Here is a 21314-nt window from a genome sequence, read left to right on the forward strand (position 1 = left end):
GAACTTTACTGGGGAAAAATTGTAGAACTTGAGCCTTCAAATTTAATCACTGTTGAGATGAAAACGTTTCATAGGTGAGTTACCAGTAGTTGAAAAGTGTGTCTGACTCTTAGTAATAGCTATTATTAAAACAATGATGGACGCTGGCATGGTTTAAGTCACTGATAACATGTGGTGCTTCTATGCTGTCTATACACTAGTTTCTTTAATATGCTTCTAACTTTGTTTCATGGCTTGACTAGCACTAATTCCTTTTCTACTTTTTCTTTACCTCTGGGAAGATACTGCTTCTGTGCATTTCACACTGTAGAGAGAAACTTGCCTCATTGTGACCCTTAACCTGTGTAGTAAATCCTCTAAAATTAATTTTGGTTCCTTCTGATCTGTGCCTCATGTGACTCCCCCCAAGATTTCATTATTAGATTTTGACAGCCTTTTAAATTTGTAAGTGCCACAAATTTGTCACTAGAGATGAATGGATAAAAAGAAAATTCCTTGCAGTGGAGGATATGGGTAAAATATTTTAGGTGACAGATCTGCATCAATAATGTTAATGTTTATGGGGTGATGAAAACCATATAAGTCTTAAGCCAGAATCTTGTTTCAGCTGAGTCCCAGAAATTTTGACCACAGAAGCCAAGGCACATTCCGTTTATTCCAACAAGTGTTTTTTCAAGTACTTTCCAACTGTCTGAAAGACAATTGTCACTCTTAAATGCCTGAAACTTTAGATGCTTTTTCTACTGGATTAGTTAAAAGCAATGGAAACATTGTCTGCTGTTCCCAGGATGATTTTTGTCTTGCCTCGAGTTCCTGAAATGGAGGGCAAATTTCACAATTTTATTTTGCCTTCTACTTTTTATGTTCATCGTCTGACAGAGTTTTCTAGAAATTTTGCATAATTCTTTCTGACTGACTTCTGGCCTTACTTTCAAAGTACTTTGCTGAACACTGCGCGGTCACAGGGCTAGAGGCTTTTTCTCTTACTGATACCAAAGGAGTTCCCCAACTTGAGTGGCTTCTGATGTCAGTGCAGAAGAGCATTAGTATTTGGGCAATTGAAAAGTACATTCAGAGGAAATTTAGAGAAAAAGGTAGCTGAAATTATCCCAATTATGATGCCAACTAGCATATGTATGTGATTATTTTTAACTAAAAGAGAAATATAAAGAACTTTGAAACATTATAGTGTGTTCCTTTGTCTATTTATTTGCATATTTTGATTTTAAAATAATTAACAAAAAGGATTTATTCAAAGGAAAGCTGTTTTAAAGTTTCCCTGAAAAGCTAAAAGTGGTTCTTTGGGGAAAGAAGAAAAAAAGATTTTTAAAAAATTACCACCATCCCACCTTCACTCAAGTGTACACAGGAGTTTTCCATGACTGTAGATAATAACAAGCTTATTTCTAGAGTTATGTGGATATCTTGGTAAAGAAATGATAAGCTTGTTCTTGTTATCTCTAACTTCTAGGCTCAAGCTACTCTCCCACCTCAGCCTCCTGAGTAGCTAGGACTACAGGTGCACCATCAACTCAGCTAATTTTAATTTTTTTGTAAAGTTAGGATCTCACTATGTTCCCTAGGCTGATCTCAAACTCCTGACCTCAGGATATCCTCATGCCTTGGCCTTCCAAAGTGCTGGTTTTATAGGTGTGAGCCACTGCTCCTGGCCAGTATAAATATTAATATGTTCTAGTATTAGTACTGTAAAGTAGATTTTCTTAAATAGAGATGTTGAAGAACTTTAAAACTTACTGTATATTCTCTGTAACATTTTGTATTTTCCCCCTTAGAATAAAAAACAGCTGCACAAGATTATGAGTGTTTCCTTGGAAATTCAGCCCTGTCATAGACATTTATGGAATACCTGACATTAAAGATTAAGCACCTGGTCTGATGAAAATTACTAGATATGCATAAGAAAGATTCTGGAAGCAACACTCTTTACAAAACTAGTGGGTAGTTATCACCTCCTCTTTTTTTTTTTTTTTCCCAAAAGAATTTCAGAATTATTTGCATATAACAACTGTAAAAGAGTTGTTTTGTTTTTCTTTGTTTACTTAGCTGCTTACATTTCCACTTTATTCCTTAATGTTACTGGATCTTCTCCTTACCACACCCTGCCTCTCTCCCAAAGTTTTAGATGTTTACAGTGTTCTTCCCATCTGCAAGCTAGACAGTTGGTTCCTTAAATACTTCACCATAGATCTCTTCCCTGAACTCCAGACTCCATATATCCACCTGCCATCTTGACCTTTCGGTTTGGAAGTCTAATAGGCTTCTCAAACTTAAGGTGTTTAGAAAAAACGCTGTTGACCTCCCTCCATTAATCCTCTCCCTCCAGAATTTTAAAATTAAAACCACAATACTGTCTTATCCTTCCCCATTTCTATTAATGGCATTATCATCTGCCCAGTTAGTAAAGCTACAAACCTGTTGTCAACAAAAACTATTAAGATTCTTTATTCTTCCTTTTGCTTCATCATTCTCTGCTATTAACTCCATTTGCTTCTTTCCCTCTTTTTCCTCCAGCAACCTGACTCTAGGCAGCCATCATCTCCCTCTTGATGTACTAAGAAAGTGTCTTACCAAGACTACCTGTTGCCACTTTTGTCTTTTTAAAATCCATTTTCTACAGCATAATTTTAAAAAGTATGTCATATCCCATCTCTGTTCCTGTTGTCATTGGAATAAAATTCAGGCTCCTTGCCATGGAGACTTATAAGAGCTTGTGTACTCTCCAGCCTTATTTCTTAGTACTCCCCCTCACTTTTTTTTTTTGGTGGTTGTTGTTATGTTTCAGCCACATTGCCCTCCTTTCAGTTTCAGCACCGTAGCTTGTTCCTACCTCTGGCCATTCCAAACAGAAGATATTTATTACAAACCTACTTTTAGGGACCAGACACTATTGCCTCAAGAGAAGGAAGTAAATTTTGTTAGAATGTTATAAAAGGGTGGCACGTGAAGACTGCCTTATCTCCATTTCTTTTCAGTGTCAGAAAACTTTCAAACTAAAGTGGAAATAAGTTGCTGATTCACTTTAAAACCCAAACTTATTTAAAACTGTCAGTTCTAAGCTGAGATTTACTCCAATAGAATATTCCCTTGATGGGTTGAGAATGAATAAGATGAATTGTCTGATTCCTGATCTTGCTCATCTTGTTGGTCCTCTTCAAGGACCAACATTTGGTTTCTATACTCTAGGATTCTGTCCTTGATAAAGAGGAGTTAGTAATATCTATATCTCTTTTCTAAATTCCAGAATTCTTCAATTTGTATTTTCTTTGACTCTATGACTTAGCCTTTGTCCATGGCCCAGTTAGTCTGTGGGACAAATGGGTGTGGTTACACCTAATTCTGCCATCATCCGAGATATTACAGGAAAATGAGTTGTACTACATTGAATAGATTATGTCTAAAGGCAACATTTTCATATAAAAATATTTTTCCCAAATCTGTTAATTGTATCAAGGTGTATATCTGTACCAAGGTATGCTGTTCAACCTTTCTGTTAGAGGTGCTTAATTGGTTTCTGACCATGTCAGTTATATGATAACAAATCTGTCTGTGGTAAATGGTATGCCATAAATGAGTTTCATAAGTCTTGACCTGGGAGCTGGGATGTCAGGACTTCCTAGTGTGTCTTTGCATACTGGTTCCAAATCTCCCAGTTTCTTTGGTATCTTTTTATTGTATGACAAGATACTACTTTAGTTCACGTTTGAAGCGACAGAAGCTTACGTTTTGAGTTCCCAGGAAAAGGAAGACTTAAGCATTTCTAATTAAAGCATCAGAGATTAATCTGACTAGGGTGTGAGTTAACAGGAACTCTTTATTGACCTAAAAACCTACCCAGAAACTATTTGCATGAGAATTTGGCAGCTTGGAGTGGGAGGGCCTGTGGCTGTGGTCAGTCTTAACATGTTATGTTAGGGCATCTTAAATTTCACTTTAAAATTTCTGAATTTGCTGTTGATTGATGCCTGCTAAGAAAGGTTTTCTATAATAGGAATTTAGATTGTAATGCTGTAATGCCCTCAAGCAATGTCATGTCACCAGTATGTCCTCCTATTTTAGGGCAGTTCTTTTTCTTAAACCAAGTTCCCAGCTTAGCAGGAAGAATCCAAAAGCTGAACTGCTAAAAGTTTGTCCCTGGTCTTTCTTTCCTTTACCCAATTTATTGAGTAGTTGCCATGTACTAAGAATCATGGTGTTAAGAAGTGGGAATACAAAGAAAAGTCTAAATGGCCAGCAAATGCACAAAGAGATCTTCAACTAAACCAGTACAAATACAAATTAAAGCAGCAGTAAGAATGAGTACCTACTATATACCAGGATACAACGACAAATCATGTATATTTATTTACTTACACGCATATACACCTCTATGCATCAGATGATAATAAATACTATGGATAAAATAGGAAATGGGAATAGTAGTAATATGGGAGGCAGAGTTTTGCAGCCTGGTCTTCACTGCCACCAGTGCAGGCTAGGTGTGGAGCATCATTGCAGATTACATGGAGTGCCTGCACTCTGTCGCCATGGCTATGTAGAGATGGTACATACAAGCGAAAGGAAACCTTTCCTTTCCATATTAACTGTCTGACTCCACATTAATGTGGATTCATTCCTGGCCGTGTCAGCCTGAGATTTAATTGGGAAAAGTTTACTGTGTCTAATAATAATGGGCTAGAAGCCAATTCATGTCCGACTACATGTGTGGACATATATATATGTGTATTTGGGAAGAGAAAATGTGTCTTTAGAACTTATTACTGGGAATATTAGCAAGGAGCCTTTTTTCTACATTTGGAGAAGAAAAGCCTTTATTATTATTCATTAATACTCTTTTTTTCCTCCAGCCACTGCCTCCTCAAATAGACAAATAAACACTAGGCTGTCAAAATTTCTGAGCACCAGGAGGATATCTCCCTTTCGTCCTTCCCTCCTTCCCTCAATTTCTGTCTCTCTCTTTCTGTCTTTCACAAATACAACCATACTTTAGATCAGATTTTCTACATACTTTTAATTTATTAGAAGGGAAAATTCTTTCTTTGGCTAAAATCCACTTTTATCATTAAGCTATAAATCTCTAAAAATAGAGATTTACAGTGGAAATGTCAACTCTTTTGTATTATATGTCAGGTCAAAATGTGTAGCTAATTGGCGTACATTTATTCACGCATATGTCATGAGCCAGGACTATGTTTTAGCCCAGTGACCGACCACACATGGGGCAGATAGGTGTGGTCCAGTTCAGATATGCTAATGTTTTAAGGTAAATTAAAATAGTGCAAGGTACTGGTTTGGAAAAATATTTGGGCAAGGCAGGCATTTAGGATTTATGAACCTTATTTAGCTAGTATTGCCCTATCATTCCTCCACCATATCGACCTATATCCACTAGGGGACGTAAGAACACCTACTGGAGGAAAGAATTAAAGTCTGTCTAGATTAAAATTTAAACACAGGACTCTTAGGTAACATACAAAAAGACTCATTTTTTAGTTTCATGATTCATAAAGAAGTTACACATTTTATTTAAATTTTAATCATCGACGGAAACTTTTAAAAGCAGAATCTATATCTTAACATTGATATTTATAGAATGAGAACCAAACAAGCAGCTGACTAGCAAGATAGTGTCATTAACTGAGTTCCCATGTGGTCTGCAGAAGCTATGCTGAGAATGATTCTGGCTTTACAAAATATTTTATATAGAAAAGAATTACCTTTTAGAGTCAGGAGGTGAGATATCTGGGGAGGACATCTGCTATCAGATTCCAGTGGACAAAACCATAAGTGTTCTATATTTTGCACCCCAGTCATCTTCTCTAGAGCTATGAAACCTGAGAGACAGATGTTAAGGGCACTGGTTTTCTCTTCTAAACTGATTATCTGACCTATCAAGTTAGAAACTTAGGTTGTATTTTTGCTTACTTACAGGATTTTTGTTTGCTTGTTTTGTTTTGTTTTTGGTATGATCTACCTACAGGAAAAAAATGCAAATATTTTAAGTAATACAGTCTTTATTGACAATTTTTGCCTTTTAATTGGAGTTTTTACTTCACTAACATTTAATATAAATATCATTATAATTGAATTAAGGTCCACAATTTTGCTGTTTGCTTTATGTTTGTCCCATCTGGTTTTTGATCCTTTCTTCTTCGTTTTCTGCCTTGTTTTGGCAGAAAATCAAATCATTTTCTATTTTAATTTTATTGACTTTTCAGCTATACTTCTTTGCTTTTTTTTTTAAAGTGGTTACTCTAGGGATTATAATACACATTCATAACTTCTTACAGTCAACAATGGTTAATATTTTAGCACCTGACCTACTTCTTTGTGCTATTGATACATATATATATATATATTTCCCAGATATATATCCCAGAATATCATATTTTAATTTGTGATTTCTGGTTATATGTCTTTTAAGTCAAATTAGAATAAACAAACCTAACTTTATATTTACCCATATATTTTTCAGCTGGTGTCAGTTTCCTTTAGTCTGCAAAATTCTCTTTAACACTTTTTTGTAGTGTAGGTCTTCTGGCAATGAGATCTCATTTTCTATAAATGCCTTTATTTTTTCCTTATCTTTGAAAGATATAGAATTTGAGGTTGACAAGTGTTGTGTGTGTGTGCAGCACTTTAAAGATTCCATTTCAATGTCTCCTGGCCTCAGTTGTTTCTGATAAAAAGTTAATTATTACTCATATTGTTGTTCCTCCATATGTAGCATGTGCATTCTTTCTGGCTACTTTCACAATTTTCTCTTTATCTTTGTTTTCCGCAGTTTGACTATAAAGCTTCTAGGTATAGTTTTCTTTGTTTTTATCCTTCTTAGGGTTCACTGAGCTTCTTGGATCTACACATGTTTTTGAAAAAATTTGGGAAAGTTTTATTATTACTTCAAGTTTTATTACTATTTTGTCCACCCTATTCTCTCTTTCCCTCTCAGGACTCTAGTTACATATATTTGTGCATTTTGATCCTGTGCTATAGTTCGTTAAGGTTCTTTTATACCCGCCATCTTGACTTCTTTTTTTATTCCTGGTCTTCAGATGAGATAATTTCTGCATATCTCTTTTCATGTTCACTGATTTATTTTTTTTCTACTCCAGTCTGCTGTTGAGCCCATCCAATAATTTTATTTCAGATACTGTATTTCTGGATTGTTTATTAAAGCTTTAATTCCTTTACTGCTATTTGCCATCTGTTCATTGATTTGAGACCACATTTTCCTTTAAGTCCTGGGGCTACTTTAAAGTTCTTGTCTGCTATTTCCTAGGATTATTTCCTATAATCCTAGGTTAGTTTCTACTGACTAACTGGCCTTCACTCTCATTATCCGGTTATCAGTCACATGTGCCTACGTTTTTATATGTCTAGCTATTTTTAATACATGGTGGATATTGTGGATGCTATGTGTTGTTAAGAATACAAATTTTATTGTCTTCCTTTAAAGAGTATTGAATTTTGTTCCAGTAATTTGATAATTAACTATCAGATCAGAATGAATCACATAGAGATTTTTTTCAATACTTATTTTTAATGCAGTTTTTGGTGCACAAAAAAGCAAAAACTACAGAGTTACTATATAAATCTTTACATCACATATGCACAGCTGCCTCTGTTCTCAACATTCTGCACCAGAATGGCACATTTGTTACAACTCATGAATGCATATTGACACATCATTATCAGCCAAAGCTCATAGTTTAAATTAGGGTGTAATGTTGTACATTATGAGTTTTGACAAATGGATAATAACCTATATTCGCTATTATAGTATCATAAATATCCTATAATTTTAACAAAGTCCAGCATATCAATTATTTCTATTATGAGTTGTGCCTTTATTGTTGTATCTAAAAACTCATTGCCATATACAAGTTTAGATTTTCTCCTATATTATTGCTTAGTTTTACGGTTTCATGTGATTCATTTTGATGTGATTTTATTTATTTATTTTTTGTCTTTGTTTTTGAGACAGAGTCTTACCCTGTCACCCAGATTATAGTCCAGTGGCATGATCTTGGCACACAGCAGCCTCTGCCTCCTATGCTCAGGTGATCTTCCCATCTCAGCTTCCTGAGTAACTGGGACTACAGACATGCACCACCATGCCTGACTTATGATTCATTTTCATTTACTTTTGTGAAGGATATGAGATCTGTGTCTAGATTCATTTTTTTGCATGTTGTTATCCAGTTGTTCCAGCACCATCTGCTGAAAAGACTATCTTTTTCTCCATTGTATTGCCTTTGCTCTTTTGTCAAAGATCAGTTAGCTGTATATGTATATGGGTCTTGGGGGCTTTCTATTCCATTGATCTATTTGTCTTTTTTTTTTTTTTTTGATACCTTTACCAATACTGCACTGTCTTCATTACTGTGTTTTGTGTAGTATGTCTTAAAAGTTAGATAGTGTCAGTTCTTTGACTTTGTTCTTTAATACTGTGTTGGCTGTTCTGGGTCTATTACCTCTCTATATAAACTTAAGAATTTTGATTGGGATTGTATCGAATCTATAGGTCAAGATGGGAAGAACTAATGTCTTGATAGTATTGAGTCATTCTAACCACGTACATGAAATATCTCTTCTCTTAGTTCTTTGATTTCTGTCAACAGAGTATTGTAGTTTTCTTCATATAGATCTTATACATATTTTATTAGATTTATACTTTAAGTTTTTGGAGGGTGATAATGTAAATGTACTGTGTTTTTAATTTTAAATACCACTTATTTATTGCTGGCATCTAGGAAAACAGTTTACTTTTGTAAATTAACCTTGTATTCTACAACCTTGCTGTGATCACTTATTCCAGGAGTTTTTTAATTAGTTCTTTTGAATTTTCTGTATAGATGATCATATTATCTCTGAGCAAAGATAATTTTCTTTTTTTCCTCATGATATGGTTTGGGCGTGTGTCCCCATCCAAATCTCATCTTGAATTGTAATCATCAGGTGTTGAGGGAGAGACATGGTGGGAAGTGATTGGATCATGGGAGTGGTTTCCCCTGTGCTGTTCTCATGATAGTGAGTGAATTCTCACAAGATCTGATGGTTCTATAAATGGTAGTTTTCTCTGCGCGCGCGCACGCACACACACACATACTCTCTCTCTCTCTCTCTCTCTCTCTCTCTCTCTCTCTCTCTCTCTCTCTGTTACCTGCTGCCATGGAAGTCATGCCTGTTTCCCCTCTACCATGATTGTAAGTTTCCTGTGGCCTCCTCAGCCATGTGGAACTGTGAGTCAATTAAACCCCTTTCCTTTGTAAATTACCCAGTCACAGGAAGTTCTTTATAGCAGTGTGAAAATGGACTAATACACCTCACAATTCTGTATAACTTTTCTTATCTTACTGCATTAGATGATACTTCCAGTATGATATTGAATGGTGGTAAGAAGAGACATCCTTGTTTTGTTTCTGATCTTAGCAGGAAATATTCTAGTTTCTTAACATTAAATGTTATTTCACTGTAGGGTTTTTGTAGATGTTTTTAATCACCTTGAGGATGTTTCCTATATTTTTATTTTATTGGGAATTTTTATCATGAATGGGTGTTAGATTTTGTCAAGTGTTTTTTCTGCAGCTAGGATTATGTGATTTTTTTTTTCTTTTTTAGCTTGTTGATGTGATAGATTCCATTAATTGATTTTTTTTTATTTTTCTTTTTTGTGATGGAGTCTTGCTCTGTTGCCAGACCAGAGTGCAGTGGTGCGATCTTGGCTCACTGCAACTTCTGCCTCCCAGGTTCAAGCGATTCCCCTGCCTAAGCCTCCTGAGTAGCTGGGACTACAGGCATGCGCTACCACAGCTGGCTAATTTTTTATATTTTAGTAGAGATGGGGTTTCACCATGCTGGCCAGGATGGTCCCCATATCCTGACCTCGTTAGCCACTGTGCCCGGCCCCATTTAATTGATTTGAATGTTGAACCAGACTTGCATACCTGAGATACGTTATAGTTGGCCATGGTGTATAATTCTTCTTATAGATTGTTAGACCTGATTTCCTTTTTTTTTTCCCCCAGGATTTTTGCATCTGTGTTCATGAGAAATATTGGTCTGTCATTTTCTTGTAATGTCTGTCTGGTTTTGGTATGAGGGTTATGCTGATTTCATAGAAAGAGTCACAAAATAGTCCCTCTGCTTCTATTTTCTGGAAGAGATTATAGAGAATTGGTATAATTTCTTCCTTAAATGTTTGATAGAATTCATCAGTTAACCCATCTGGGTAAGGATTATTTTTTTAAATTTTGTTAGAGTGAGTGTAGAATAATCCTTACTCTAGAGGATTATTCTACTAGAATAACCCTTTCTCTAGAGGATTATTCTACTAGAATAACCCACTTCTACTCCTTTCTGGGTATCAGCAGAGTATCTGGGGTGTTGGGCGAGGTCTCTTCTCTATGATTGATAGGACGTCCTATGTCTTACAGCTGTTTGTAATCTCAGGTATCTCTGAGTAGCTGCCAACTCCCAGGCAGCTTTTTTCCCCTGGCCTTGTAATGTCTTGTCTTGGTGCCCTGGGTATGTGTATCATAGTATTTAGCTAAATACTTAACATGTCACTTACATGAATATCTGGAGTACTGCTCTTCAAAGCTTCTTTCTCTCTGATATCATGCTCTTAAAATCCTCAGGAATCCTGACCTCTAGTCTGTTTCTCCAGCTCAGGAAGATTACTGTGTTCTGCTTCGGTTACCTTCCGAGTGCCATAGTATAGAAAGTGTTCCAGACAGAAAGCTAGGGCAATTGTGAGGCTCATTCTATGTAGTTTCCCTCTCTCTGGGATCATTGTCCTGCAACTGACTAAAATTGGTTGCCAGATATTAACATGCACATATGTAGGCCAAGATCCAGTGAAGGCCGGAACCGAAAAGCTGCTAAAGATTTGTGAGCTGGATGGAGATTCCAGGAGAACACAAGCTTATGTTCCTGGGAACATAAGTGTTCAGGGCATCCAGAGTGGGTAGACCTTACTGAACAATGTGGCCACTTATTTGATACCTGAGAAGGTCCATGCCTTGAGTAAGGCTATTCAAGCCCTGGAAGATTGGGTTTTAAAAATTAGTTTTCATTGGTATTGTGAAGAACAAATAAGACAATTACTGTCCCAAGCATCCTTCTGTTATGTTGGCTTGAATAATTGATAATAGTATAGGTTCGTGCAAACCCGATGCTTAATTACTGAGTTAGCAGTAAAGGAGTCTTCACCATACCTTCTATATGCTTTATCAGAGGAGGAGGATTTGCAAAGAGAATATCTTCCTGTTTATTTTTTTCCCTCTTATGACCACTGGCCATGCTTTAGTCTGTGTTTCCAGATCTGGAAAAAATCACGCCAGTGCTGATGTCCTTTGCCATCTTAATCTCAGAACCTTATAGGCACAATGAGCTGTTTGTTGTACAAGTTTATTCATTTACAAAATAAAAATCTTATGCTGGTGTTTGAAGTATGTTTTTTTTAAAAGAATGTGCTTATGAGGATATCTTTTTCAGATCTTCTTCCAATATTATTTGTTATATGTTACTTCCAGTATTATTTGTTCTACAGTATTGCTTGTCTGTGATCAGTAGAGCTGGAACACAGGTTTTTACATAGTTAAGTAAAATATTTCTTTCGTGCTGAACACTGTCTTTAAGGGGAGTACATAAAGACCTCTTGTTTACTGGATTTGATGAATTGGAGGAGGAGCTTTCTTAAGTACACGCTGCTCTGTTTTCTCAAATGTTTCTCATTCTCCTGCCAGCTCTGTCTATCATGGGTCATTCAGCACGTACTTGTCTGTGTGACTCTCTTAAACTGTCACACGTCATTCAATGACAAGGAGATGCAAGATGAAGAACTAAACTTGCTTTATTTGAAATTGGATAGACTAAAGCTTTTTGCCCCATGATTTAAGCTTAAATTTATTTTTTTAATTTGACACATGCAGCATGATTGTATATATTTGTCATATACAGCATGATGTTATGAGGTGCATATACATAGTGAAGTGGTTAACTCTTGCTAATTAACAAGTGCATTACCTTACGCAGTTACCATTTTTGTGATGGGAGCCCTCAACATCCACTCTTTGTATATTTTAAGAATTCAGTATATCCTTGCTTACCCTATTGACCCCACACCTGTAAAGCTTTTTTGCATCTTTGGTTTTCTAGCTACATTTGTATTTTGGCAATACTAAGGGGCAGGAAGGGACATGAGTGAATGATGATCACTAAGTAAAATAAAGCCTCAAGTAAGAATATTGCTCTAGAAAATCACTTCGGAATAAACTTTAAGTTTAGCATGGGGAATGCAAAATGAAATTTCGTTGCTCTAGAAACTGCAGTCCATAGTGATTCATCTGGAAGGACTTTTAAAAAATAATTGTTAGATACTGTTAGTGCTCAGGGCAAAATGAAATACAGCAGTTTGAGCAATTTTTCAGAAGTTTGTGGTAGAATAATAAAGTTTTATTTTTTGAGAATTCTGACCTTAGAACAAAAGCTGACTAGCATTAATATAAATGATCACTTATGTTCCTTTGTAAAAATCTCATAAATTTTAATAAAAATATAATATCCCAGAATTTCCTTGAATTCGAAAGAGACTGTTTATACAATTCAAATAACTTGCCCAAAACATCAGAGTTGGGTAACTTCTGTTTAAAAATGGAACAGTCCATTTTTCCTGACATAAAGTCTTTAGGGATTATTGGCGCTGTTAATCCTGGGGGCCTCTGCTTTTTGTACCAGTTACTGCCAGTAGAGTTACGTGTCACAACTCAGCTTTCAGCAGTCTAAACAGAGCTTCTTAAAGACATGGAATACACATGATTTTTTTCTGTATTTTGAATACATAGCCTAACTTGCACAGTGTCTGGTACAAAATAGTTGCTTAGAAATGTCTTTACAATGACAAATGAATGCCTCTGCTTTAATGTCAAAGGCATTATTATGGAAACAGTATAGGATTTTGTTCAATATTCCCTCCACCAAATAGATACGATTTTTACTTTTAGAAAATAGTGTCAGCCAGGTGTGGTGACCCACGCCTATAACCCCAACACTTTGGGAGGCCAAGGCAGGTGGATCACCTGAGGTCGGGAGTTTGAGACTAGCTTGACCAACATGGAGAAACCCTGTCTCTACTAAAAATACAAAATTAGCTGGGCATGGTAGCACATGCCTTTAATCCCAGCTAGTTGGGAGGCTGAGGCAGGAGAATCGCTTGAACCAGGGAGGTGGAGGTTGTGGTGAGCCAAGATCATGCTATGGCACTCCACCCTGGGCAATGAGAGCAAAACACCATCTCAAAAAAAAAAAAAAAAAAAAGAAAGAAAGAAAATACAGTGTTAACTCTTTAGCACTTTCCTAAGCAAAAAATTGGGGAAGAATGTAGGCAAAAGTCATATTTACAGCTGACGGCAGTGCTTACAGAAATGTCCCTTACATAAATAGCTGCTATAGGAGTTTTTAAAACTTCTGAATTCAGTATGTTAGCTTGGAACTTTTTTATTTTAGGATGTTTTGGTGAAATAACTGGTCTACTGGATTATTTTTTTAAATTATTATTATACTTTAACTTCTGGGATACATGTGCAAAATGTGCAGGTTTGTTACATAGATATACACATGCCCTGGTGGTTTGCTGCACCCGTCAAGCCGTCATCTACGTTAGGTATTTCTCTGAATGCTATCCCTCTCCTATCCCCTAACCCCTAGACAGGTCCTGGTGTGTGATGTTCCCTTACTTGTGTCTATGCGTTCTCATTGTTTAACTCCCACTTAAGAGTGAAAACATGTGGTGTTTGGTTTCTGCTCTTGTGTGAGTTTGCTGAGAATGACGGTTTCCAGCTTCATCCATGTCCTTGCAAAGGACATGAACTCATCCTTTTTTATGGCTGCATAGTATTCCATGGGGTATATGTACCATATTTTCTTTATCCAGCAGTCTGTCACTGATGGGCATTTGGGTTGGTTCCAAGTCTTCTTTGCTAATCCTTTGGGTATATACCCAGCAATGGGATTGCTGGGTCAAATGGTATTTCTGGTTCTAGATCCTTGAGGAATTACCACACTGTCTTCCACTATGGTTCAAATAATTTATGCTCCCACCAACAGTGTGAAAATGTTCCTATTTCTCCACATGTTGTCCAGCATCTGTGGTTTCTTGACTTTTTAATGATCGCCATTCTAACTGGCATGAGATGGTATCTCAGTATGGTTTTGGTTTGTATTTCTCTAATGACAAGTGATGATGAGCTTTTTTCATATTTCTTTTTTGGCCACATAAATGTCTTCTTTTGCGAAGTGCCTGTTCATATCCTTTACCCACTTTTTGATGGGGTTATTTGTGTTTTCTTGCAAATTTGTTTAAGTTTCTTGTAGATTCTGGATATTAGCCCTCCGTCAGATGGATAGATTGCAAAAATTTTCTCCCATTCTGTAGGTTGCCTATTCACTCTGATGATAGTTTCTTTTGCTGTGCAGAAGCTCTTTAGTTTAATTAGATCCCATTTGTCAATTTTGGCTTTTTTTTTTTTTTTACCATCACTTTAGGTGTTTTAGTCATGAAGCCTTTACCCATGCTTGTTTCCTAAATGGTATTGCCTAGGTTTTCTTCTGGATTTTTATGGTTTTAGGTCTTATGTTTACATCTTTAATCCATCTTGAGTTAATTTTTGTATAAGGTGTAAGGAAGGGGTCCAGTTTCAGTCTTCTGCATATAGCTAGCCAGTTTTCCCAACACCATTTTTTAAATAGGGAATCCTTTCCCCATTGCTTGTTTTTGTCAGGGTTGTCAAAGATCAGATGGTTGTAGATGTGTAGTGATATTTCTGAGGCCTCTGTTCTGTTCCATTCGTATATATATCTGTTTTATTACCAGCACCGTGCTGTTTTGGTTGCTGTAGCCTTGTAGTATACAGTTTGAAGTTAGGTAGCACGATGCCTCCACCCTTTTTCTTTTTGCTTAGGATTGTCTTGGCTATATGGGCTCTTTTTTGGTTCCATAAGAAATTTAAAGTAGTTTTTTCTAATTTTATGAAGAAAGTCAGTAGTAGCTTGATGAGGATAGCATTGAATCTATAAATTACTTTGGGCATATGGCCATTTTCACAATATCGATTCTTCCTGTCTATGAGCATGGAATGTTTTTCCATTTGTTTGTGTCCTTTCTTACTTCCTTGAGCAGTGGTTTGTAGTTCTCCTTGAAGAAGTCCTTCACATCCCTTGTAAGTTGTTTTCTTAGGTATTTTATTTTCTTTGTAGCAATTGTGAATGGGAGTTCACTCGGGATTTGGCTCTCTGTTTTGTCTGTTATTGGTGTGTAGGAGTGCTTGTGATTTTATCACATTGATTTTGTATTCTGAGACTGCTGAAGTTGTTTATCAGCTTAAGGAGATTTTGGGCTGAGACAATGGGGTTTTCTAAATATACAATCATGTTATCTGCAAACAGAGAGAATTTGACTTCCTATCTTCCTATTTGAATACCTTTATTTCTTTCTCTTGCCTGCTCTGGCCAGAAATTTCAGTAACTATATTGAATAGCAGTGGTGAGAAGACATCCTTGTCTTCTGCCGATTTTCAAAGGGAATGCTTCCAGTTTTTGCCCATTCAGTTTGATATTGGCTGTGGGTTTGTCATAAATAGCTGTTATTATTTTGAGATATGTTCCACTGATACCTAGTTAATTGAGAGTTTTTAAAAGCATAAAGGGCTGTTGAATGTTATTGAATGCCTTTTCTGCGTCTATTGAGATAATCATGTGGCTTTGGTCATTGGCTTTGTTTATGTAATGGATTACGTTTATAGATTTGCGTATGTTGAAGTTGAACTAGCCTTTCATCCCTGGGATGAAGCTGACTTGATCGTGGTGGATAAACTTTTTGATGTGCTGCTGGGTTCGGTTTGCCACTATGGTGTTGAGGATTTTCACATCAATGTTCATCAGGGATATTAGCCTGAAATTTTCCTTTTTTCTTGTTTCTCTGCCAGATTTTGGTATCAAGATGATGCTGGCCTCATAAAATGAGTTAGGGAGGAGTCCCTCTTTTCTATTGTTTGGAATAGTTTCAGAACGAATCGTACCAGCTCCTCTTTGTACCTCTGCCAGAATTCAGCTGTGAATCTGTCTCGTCCTGGGCCTTTTTTGGTTGGTAGGCTATTAATTACTGCCTCAATTTAAGAATGCCTAAATACAAAAATTAGAACAGATTTAAGTTGATGTATAGATATGTGCTGTTCATGAATTTTTTTCAGTCTGGAATAAATGAAGACAATGCTGTGAGCATATTTGCTACATGGTTGAGCTAGTTTTTTTGAATTTTGATCAAGATTGAAAATACCTTTTTACACAAACAGGTCATTGTGAGTGGTAAGATAATCTTAGTAATAATTTATTCAGATGAGATGCATCAATGAATTCTGTACTTAGTAGGAGGGGATTACACAAGTACATCAATACCAGGATTTGAGGATGATTGGGAACCATCTTGGAAGCTGCCTAGCACAGAATATGAGGCAACTAAATGCAGTATGTCATCCCGGGTTGAATTTTGGACTGGGGAGAAAATGCTATAAAGAAAAATTGGGAAAATTGATGAAATTTGAGCATGGGTTCAATGTTAGGTAATATTATTACATCAATAAGCTTTCTAATTTTAATGATTGTATTATGGGTATGTTATTTGGAAATATACACTGAAGTATGTATGTGAAGGATGGATAATAGTTTTGTTTTTTTGTTTGTTTGTTTGTTTTTACTATTCTTACATGTCTCTTCTAAATTTGAAATTATTTCAAAATTGAAAGTTTAAAAATGTCAAGAGGGATTGTTTTAAAATGAAACAATGTGAATCTGGTTCTTAAGTTCATACATATTGAATACATTATAGGTATGTATGTATTCATACCTATGTCAGTCCTTTTAATAGTCTATGTGATTTAGTTTATTAGTATTTTGTTGAGGATTTTTGAACTGATATTCATAGGAAATATTAGTTTGTAGTTTTTTTCTTCTTGTGGTAGCTTTGGCTTTGGTATCAGGGTAATGCTGGCCTCATAGAATAGGTTAGAAGTGTTGGCTCGTCTTCTATTTTTTGAAAGAGTTTGAGAAGGATTGGTGTTAGATCTTCTTGAAATGTTTGGTAGAATTCACCAATGAAACAGTCTGGTTCTGAACTTTTCTTTGTTGGGAGATTTTTGATTACTTATTGACTGTACTTAAAGGTTTGTTCATATTTTGTATTTCTTCTTGAGTCAGTTTTGGCAATTTTGTTGTTCTTAGTGATTTGCCCATTTTGTATTCTCTTACCATATATCTAGTTTAATGTATATGGAACAGGAATGCATTTTTGCATTGTGTAAACATATCTAATTTAGTTTTGTGTGAAGTTACATTTAAACCATATAAAATAAATTCTCCATAAAACTGCTTTGCCTTGCATATCTAACCTACAATGCACTTATCATTCGAGCATTCCTGTTACTCCATATTCACACCAGTGTTTGGTATTTTCCATCATTTTCATTTTAGCCCTGTGGTAGGGGTGTTCCAAGTAATTTTGGTTTTTAATTTTGAAGTTTTAACACTGTCACCTGCAAGAATATCATTACCAACAATACATCTGCGGTCCGTCATTTTTATTGTTTTGCACATTTATAAAACCATGTTTTAAATCAAGCTTATTTTAAAGTCTTATGGTTATTATTTTCCATATAAAACATGGCTCAAGTCAAGTCAAGTCAGAGATCACTGACTGGAGTCAACATATTCTCTCAATTTTGTCACTATCAACACTCCCAGATCTGGTAGTTGAGCTTGCCTCTGTAGGTTTTACTACACTATCCTTTTTTCTTATAAGTATAGAGTGATTCGTTTTAAGGGCTGCTTGTACTAAATCAGTTAAGATAAGTACCATTGCTGAGAATTTGAAAATGTTATACTCAATAACATTCTTTCTGAAAAATATACTGAAAGTTTGAAACTAAACTTGGTTGAAAGAATCAGCACTTTGCCAATAGATAAGCTTCTCACATACATACTTTGCTTTATAACTCTACCGAGTTATACTCTTTAACCTCTTCATTAATCATCAAATTGACCATCCGTGTCAGAAGATCAAATGAGATGTCAGTGAACCAAATACCTATTCATGGCCAATTTATATTTCTCTCACATGATAGTCTCAGTTGGCTGCATTGTTCATTCCATCGTTCATTCCATGTTAAGGATATGTGCAATATGCTCTGTGTGGTCTATTCTATTCCTTTATTTTTTTATTCTGGTGGCAAGTCACTGAATTAATTTTATGATCTATTAATTGATCATAACCCTCAGTTTGAAAAACGTGAGTTTTAACTAGTCAGCATTGTCTGCTGGAGTGTATAGCCTTACAGAAGTGGGATAAATGCTTGACACACGGTCAGGCTTCTGTTTGAAAGGAGGAAAAGGGGGTTGACAACTAGAGGTAGGATAGGCAACCAAGACAATCTGCTGCAGAGACTGTAGCTTACTCATTTAACTGTCCTAAACAACTGGTATGCTTTGCAGTACTGTGTCAACTTGTTTCCCTTAGTCTAATGGCTCCCAACTATTACTCTTCCTTTTTCCAGTTTGTTTGTAGCTTTGAGTTTTTCCTCAGATATTTTTTCTTGTTGCCGTCATTGTGCTTGCCTTTACATTGTCATACTATCTCGTACCCGCTGATTTTAAAAAGTTCCCTTTTCATTTTGCTGCTTTTCATCTGCTTAGACAAAAGACTAGCTTCTTAAAAGCTGTAGCTAAAGAATAACCAAGTTCTTGGTAAGAGCTTAGATTTTACTTTATGATCTTTTTCATGGTGATATTTGCTTATTAGATTTTTTAAATGACATCTAAAATTTTTAGCTGTGGCCCGGCTAGTTACCCATAAGTTAGCTCTGAAATACAGAAGTACTCCTGTACCCTTCAGTCTTCCAGAACAAAAACTTCTGCTGTTATTAAATGGTAATAATGTAATCACAATACTTGGGGGCTCTACTATGTTATATTCCTTGTTTTCTTTGACGTATGTTGAAGAGAAATCTGCTGACCCAGAGATCATTAGTTTTAGAATCATGAGTAACATCAAATGTATTCATTGTTGTAACCTAGCTTCAGTTAGTCAACAAATACTTTAAAATATTGCATTTCACCAGTTGTAAATGCACATTTTCTGACATTTTAACATCTCTGAAATCAGAGTGCAGCTTACAGTTCATGGTGTCCTACAGTTGCTGCTGTCCCTGTGGTAAATCGTGGTGCAGTTTCTGCATGAACTTGGTTGCTAATCCTAGCAACATAACTGAACTGCATAGCTTTCACTGTTTTACTTAACAAGCCATTGAATAATAAACCATTTAAGAACCTTTCAGAAAAGAATAGGAGGTTTGTTGCTGTCCAAAATCTCTTCTGTTAATACCCTCTGTTAAGATTAAGATAGTGCTACTGTCTTCCAAGCTTGTAAGAATGAGCATCCGAAGCTTGAAAGAAAGTCCCAGAGACAACAGAGGATTGCTCTTTTAAGAAATGCTACATTATCAAGGATCTTGATAGCATAAAAAACAATACTTCACGGAAAACCTTAACACCTATGACTGAATATAAAAGTGATCAGAAGATTTGAACACTGAATGTGAATAAATTTTGAGGAATACCTCAGCCAGTTTAGATTGCTTGTATTTTTCTTATTTGTACATGATGTATAGTTCTAAATATACAGTTTCTAAATAAGCCTAAGGAGCTCTTTCAATATTTAAAAAATAAAATTTTAAGCAATAAGAAAGCATGTGTCATGGTTTAATTGACTATTTTCTTCCTTAGTGGTATATAAAATAATGGTGCTTTATATAAATAGTACTATCTTCAATTAGATGAAAAAGAATTTGATTTACTCTCCAAGTTACTATTATTGTACTACTTCCTATTATAACTTACCTTTTCCTCTCCATAACACTGTAAGGCCATGCATGAGACTATGTCTCATTGTGATCCAGCAGCCACAGTATTATCCAGGAACTTGTTAAAATGAAATTCTTAGACCCCACCCTACACCTACTCAATGAGAAATCTGGATGTGGATATGTTAACAAGCCATACAGGTGATTTTAGTGCAAGCTGAAGTTTGAGAACCACTGCTCTGGGCAGAATTTCAGGCAAGGGAAAAATACTGGTACTGTTATATTCAAGTTAGGTATGTGCATAGCTTAAAGAGTAAGAAACCACAGATACCTTGACTTCAGCTTAATTATATCTGCTAACAGTGTGTTTAAGAGAAATGAATAAATTTACAAGGGTGTGTGTTAGCTAATTACCATTAATACAGGCAGAGTAATGGAATAGTCCAAGAACTACATCTCCTTCACTTTTGATTGGTATTTGATCTTTGTCTTTTCAGCATGATGTATCCCAGACTTTACTCAAGGCAACACTGGACAGCGTTGTAGAAGAATGTGTCAGCTTTGTGGGAGTGGATATTAACATCTGTTCAGAAGTTTTGTTAAGGTGAGACAAGTCTGGGGCTAAAGATCACAGAATCTTGAGTTTAACTGGCTCTCCAATCCAAACTCGGCTAGAACCAGGGAACACATGTATAAAGTTGTCAAGTATAGAACATCTATGGCTTTATACATTGCTTTAAATAATAAGGGGAAGACATTTAAGAAGAGAATTACAACAGTTCACATTATCATTTTTAATATTCCAGGTCTAAAGTGAAAAGCATATGGTAACCATTGAGTGCATTAGTGTTGCTAATAGAATTTAAATAAGATTAACATGGAAAAGAGCTGTTTCCCACCACAGGAGAACAGAGATTTTTTACTAGTTCAGTCTCTTGCATGCATCTGTCAAACCTGGCAGTAACCAAAAGATAAATTCTGAGGGTTCAAGGTATGGTTACCATATTTTTACCCTGATTCCCCAAGAAACCTGTCAAAATTTTTATCATATTAAAATCATATGTTATATACTCTTTTTTTCCCCATGGTTTTTAGAAGAGCTGCTATTTTGTTCATAGTTTTGCATTTATTACACAAGTCTGCTAATGCAGCATGAAATTTCCTGATCTGGACCTTTTTCACTAAAACAGGTATAGCAGAAACTATCCCTCACATTTTAAGATGTTGATTTTCTAACATAGCTACAAACATTTCATAATTTTATGTATGGAATTTCATAGTAGGATAGAGATTTTCCGAAATAATCTTTTAATACCAAGCAAACTACCTAATGATACAGTATTTATATATAATTTATACTAACGGTGGCAATTATAGATAAGGACC

At 35.7% G+C, this 21314-nt stretch overlaps 1 protein-coding gene across 1 annotated transcript in view; it reads left to right on the forward strand.

The window, feature by feature from the left end:
• SRBD1 (S1 RNA binding domain 1) overlaps positions 1–21314 on the forward strand; it is a 226268-nt gene that overhangs the window by 168746 nt on the left and 36208 nt on the right. The window contains exon 17 of the mRNA XM_017544825.2: positions 20426–20532. Within this exon, the coding sequence (XP_017400314.1) occupies positions 20426–20532 (107 nt within the window). The remainder of the gene's footprint in view (positions 1–20425; positions 20533–21314) is intronic.

Source organism: Cebus imitator, unplaced genomic scaffold (assembly GCF_001604975.1).
Source record: "Cebus imitator isolate Cc_AM_T3 unplaced genomic scaffold, Cebus_imitator-1.0 Scaffold172, whole genome shotgun sequence".
NCBI lineage: Eukaryota > Metazoa > Chordata > Mammalia > Primates > Cebidae > Cebus > Cebus imitator.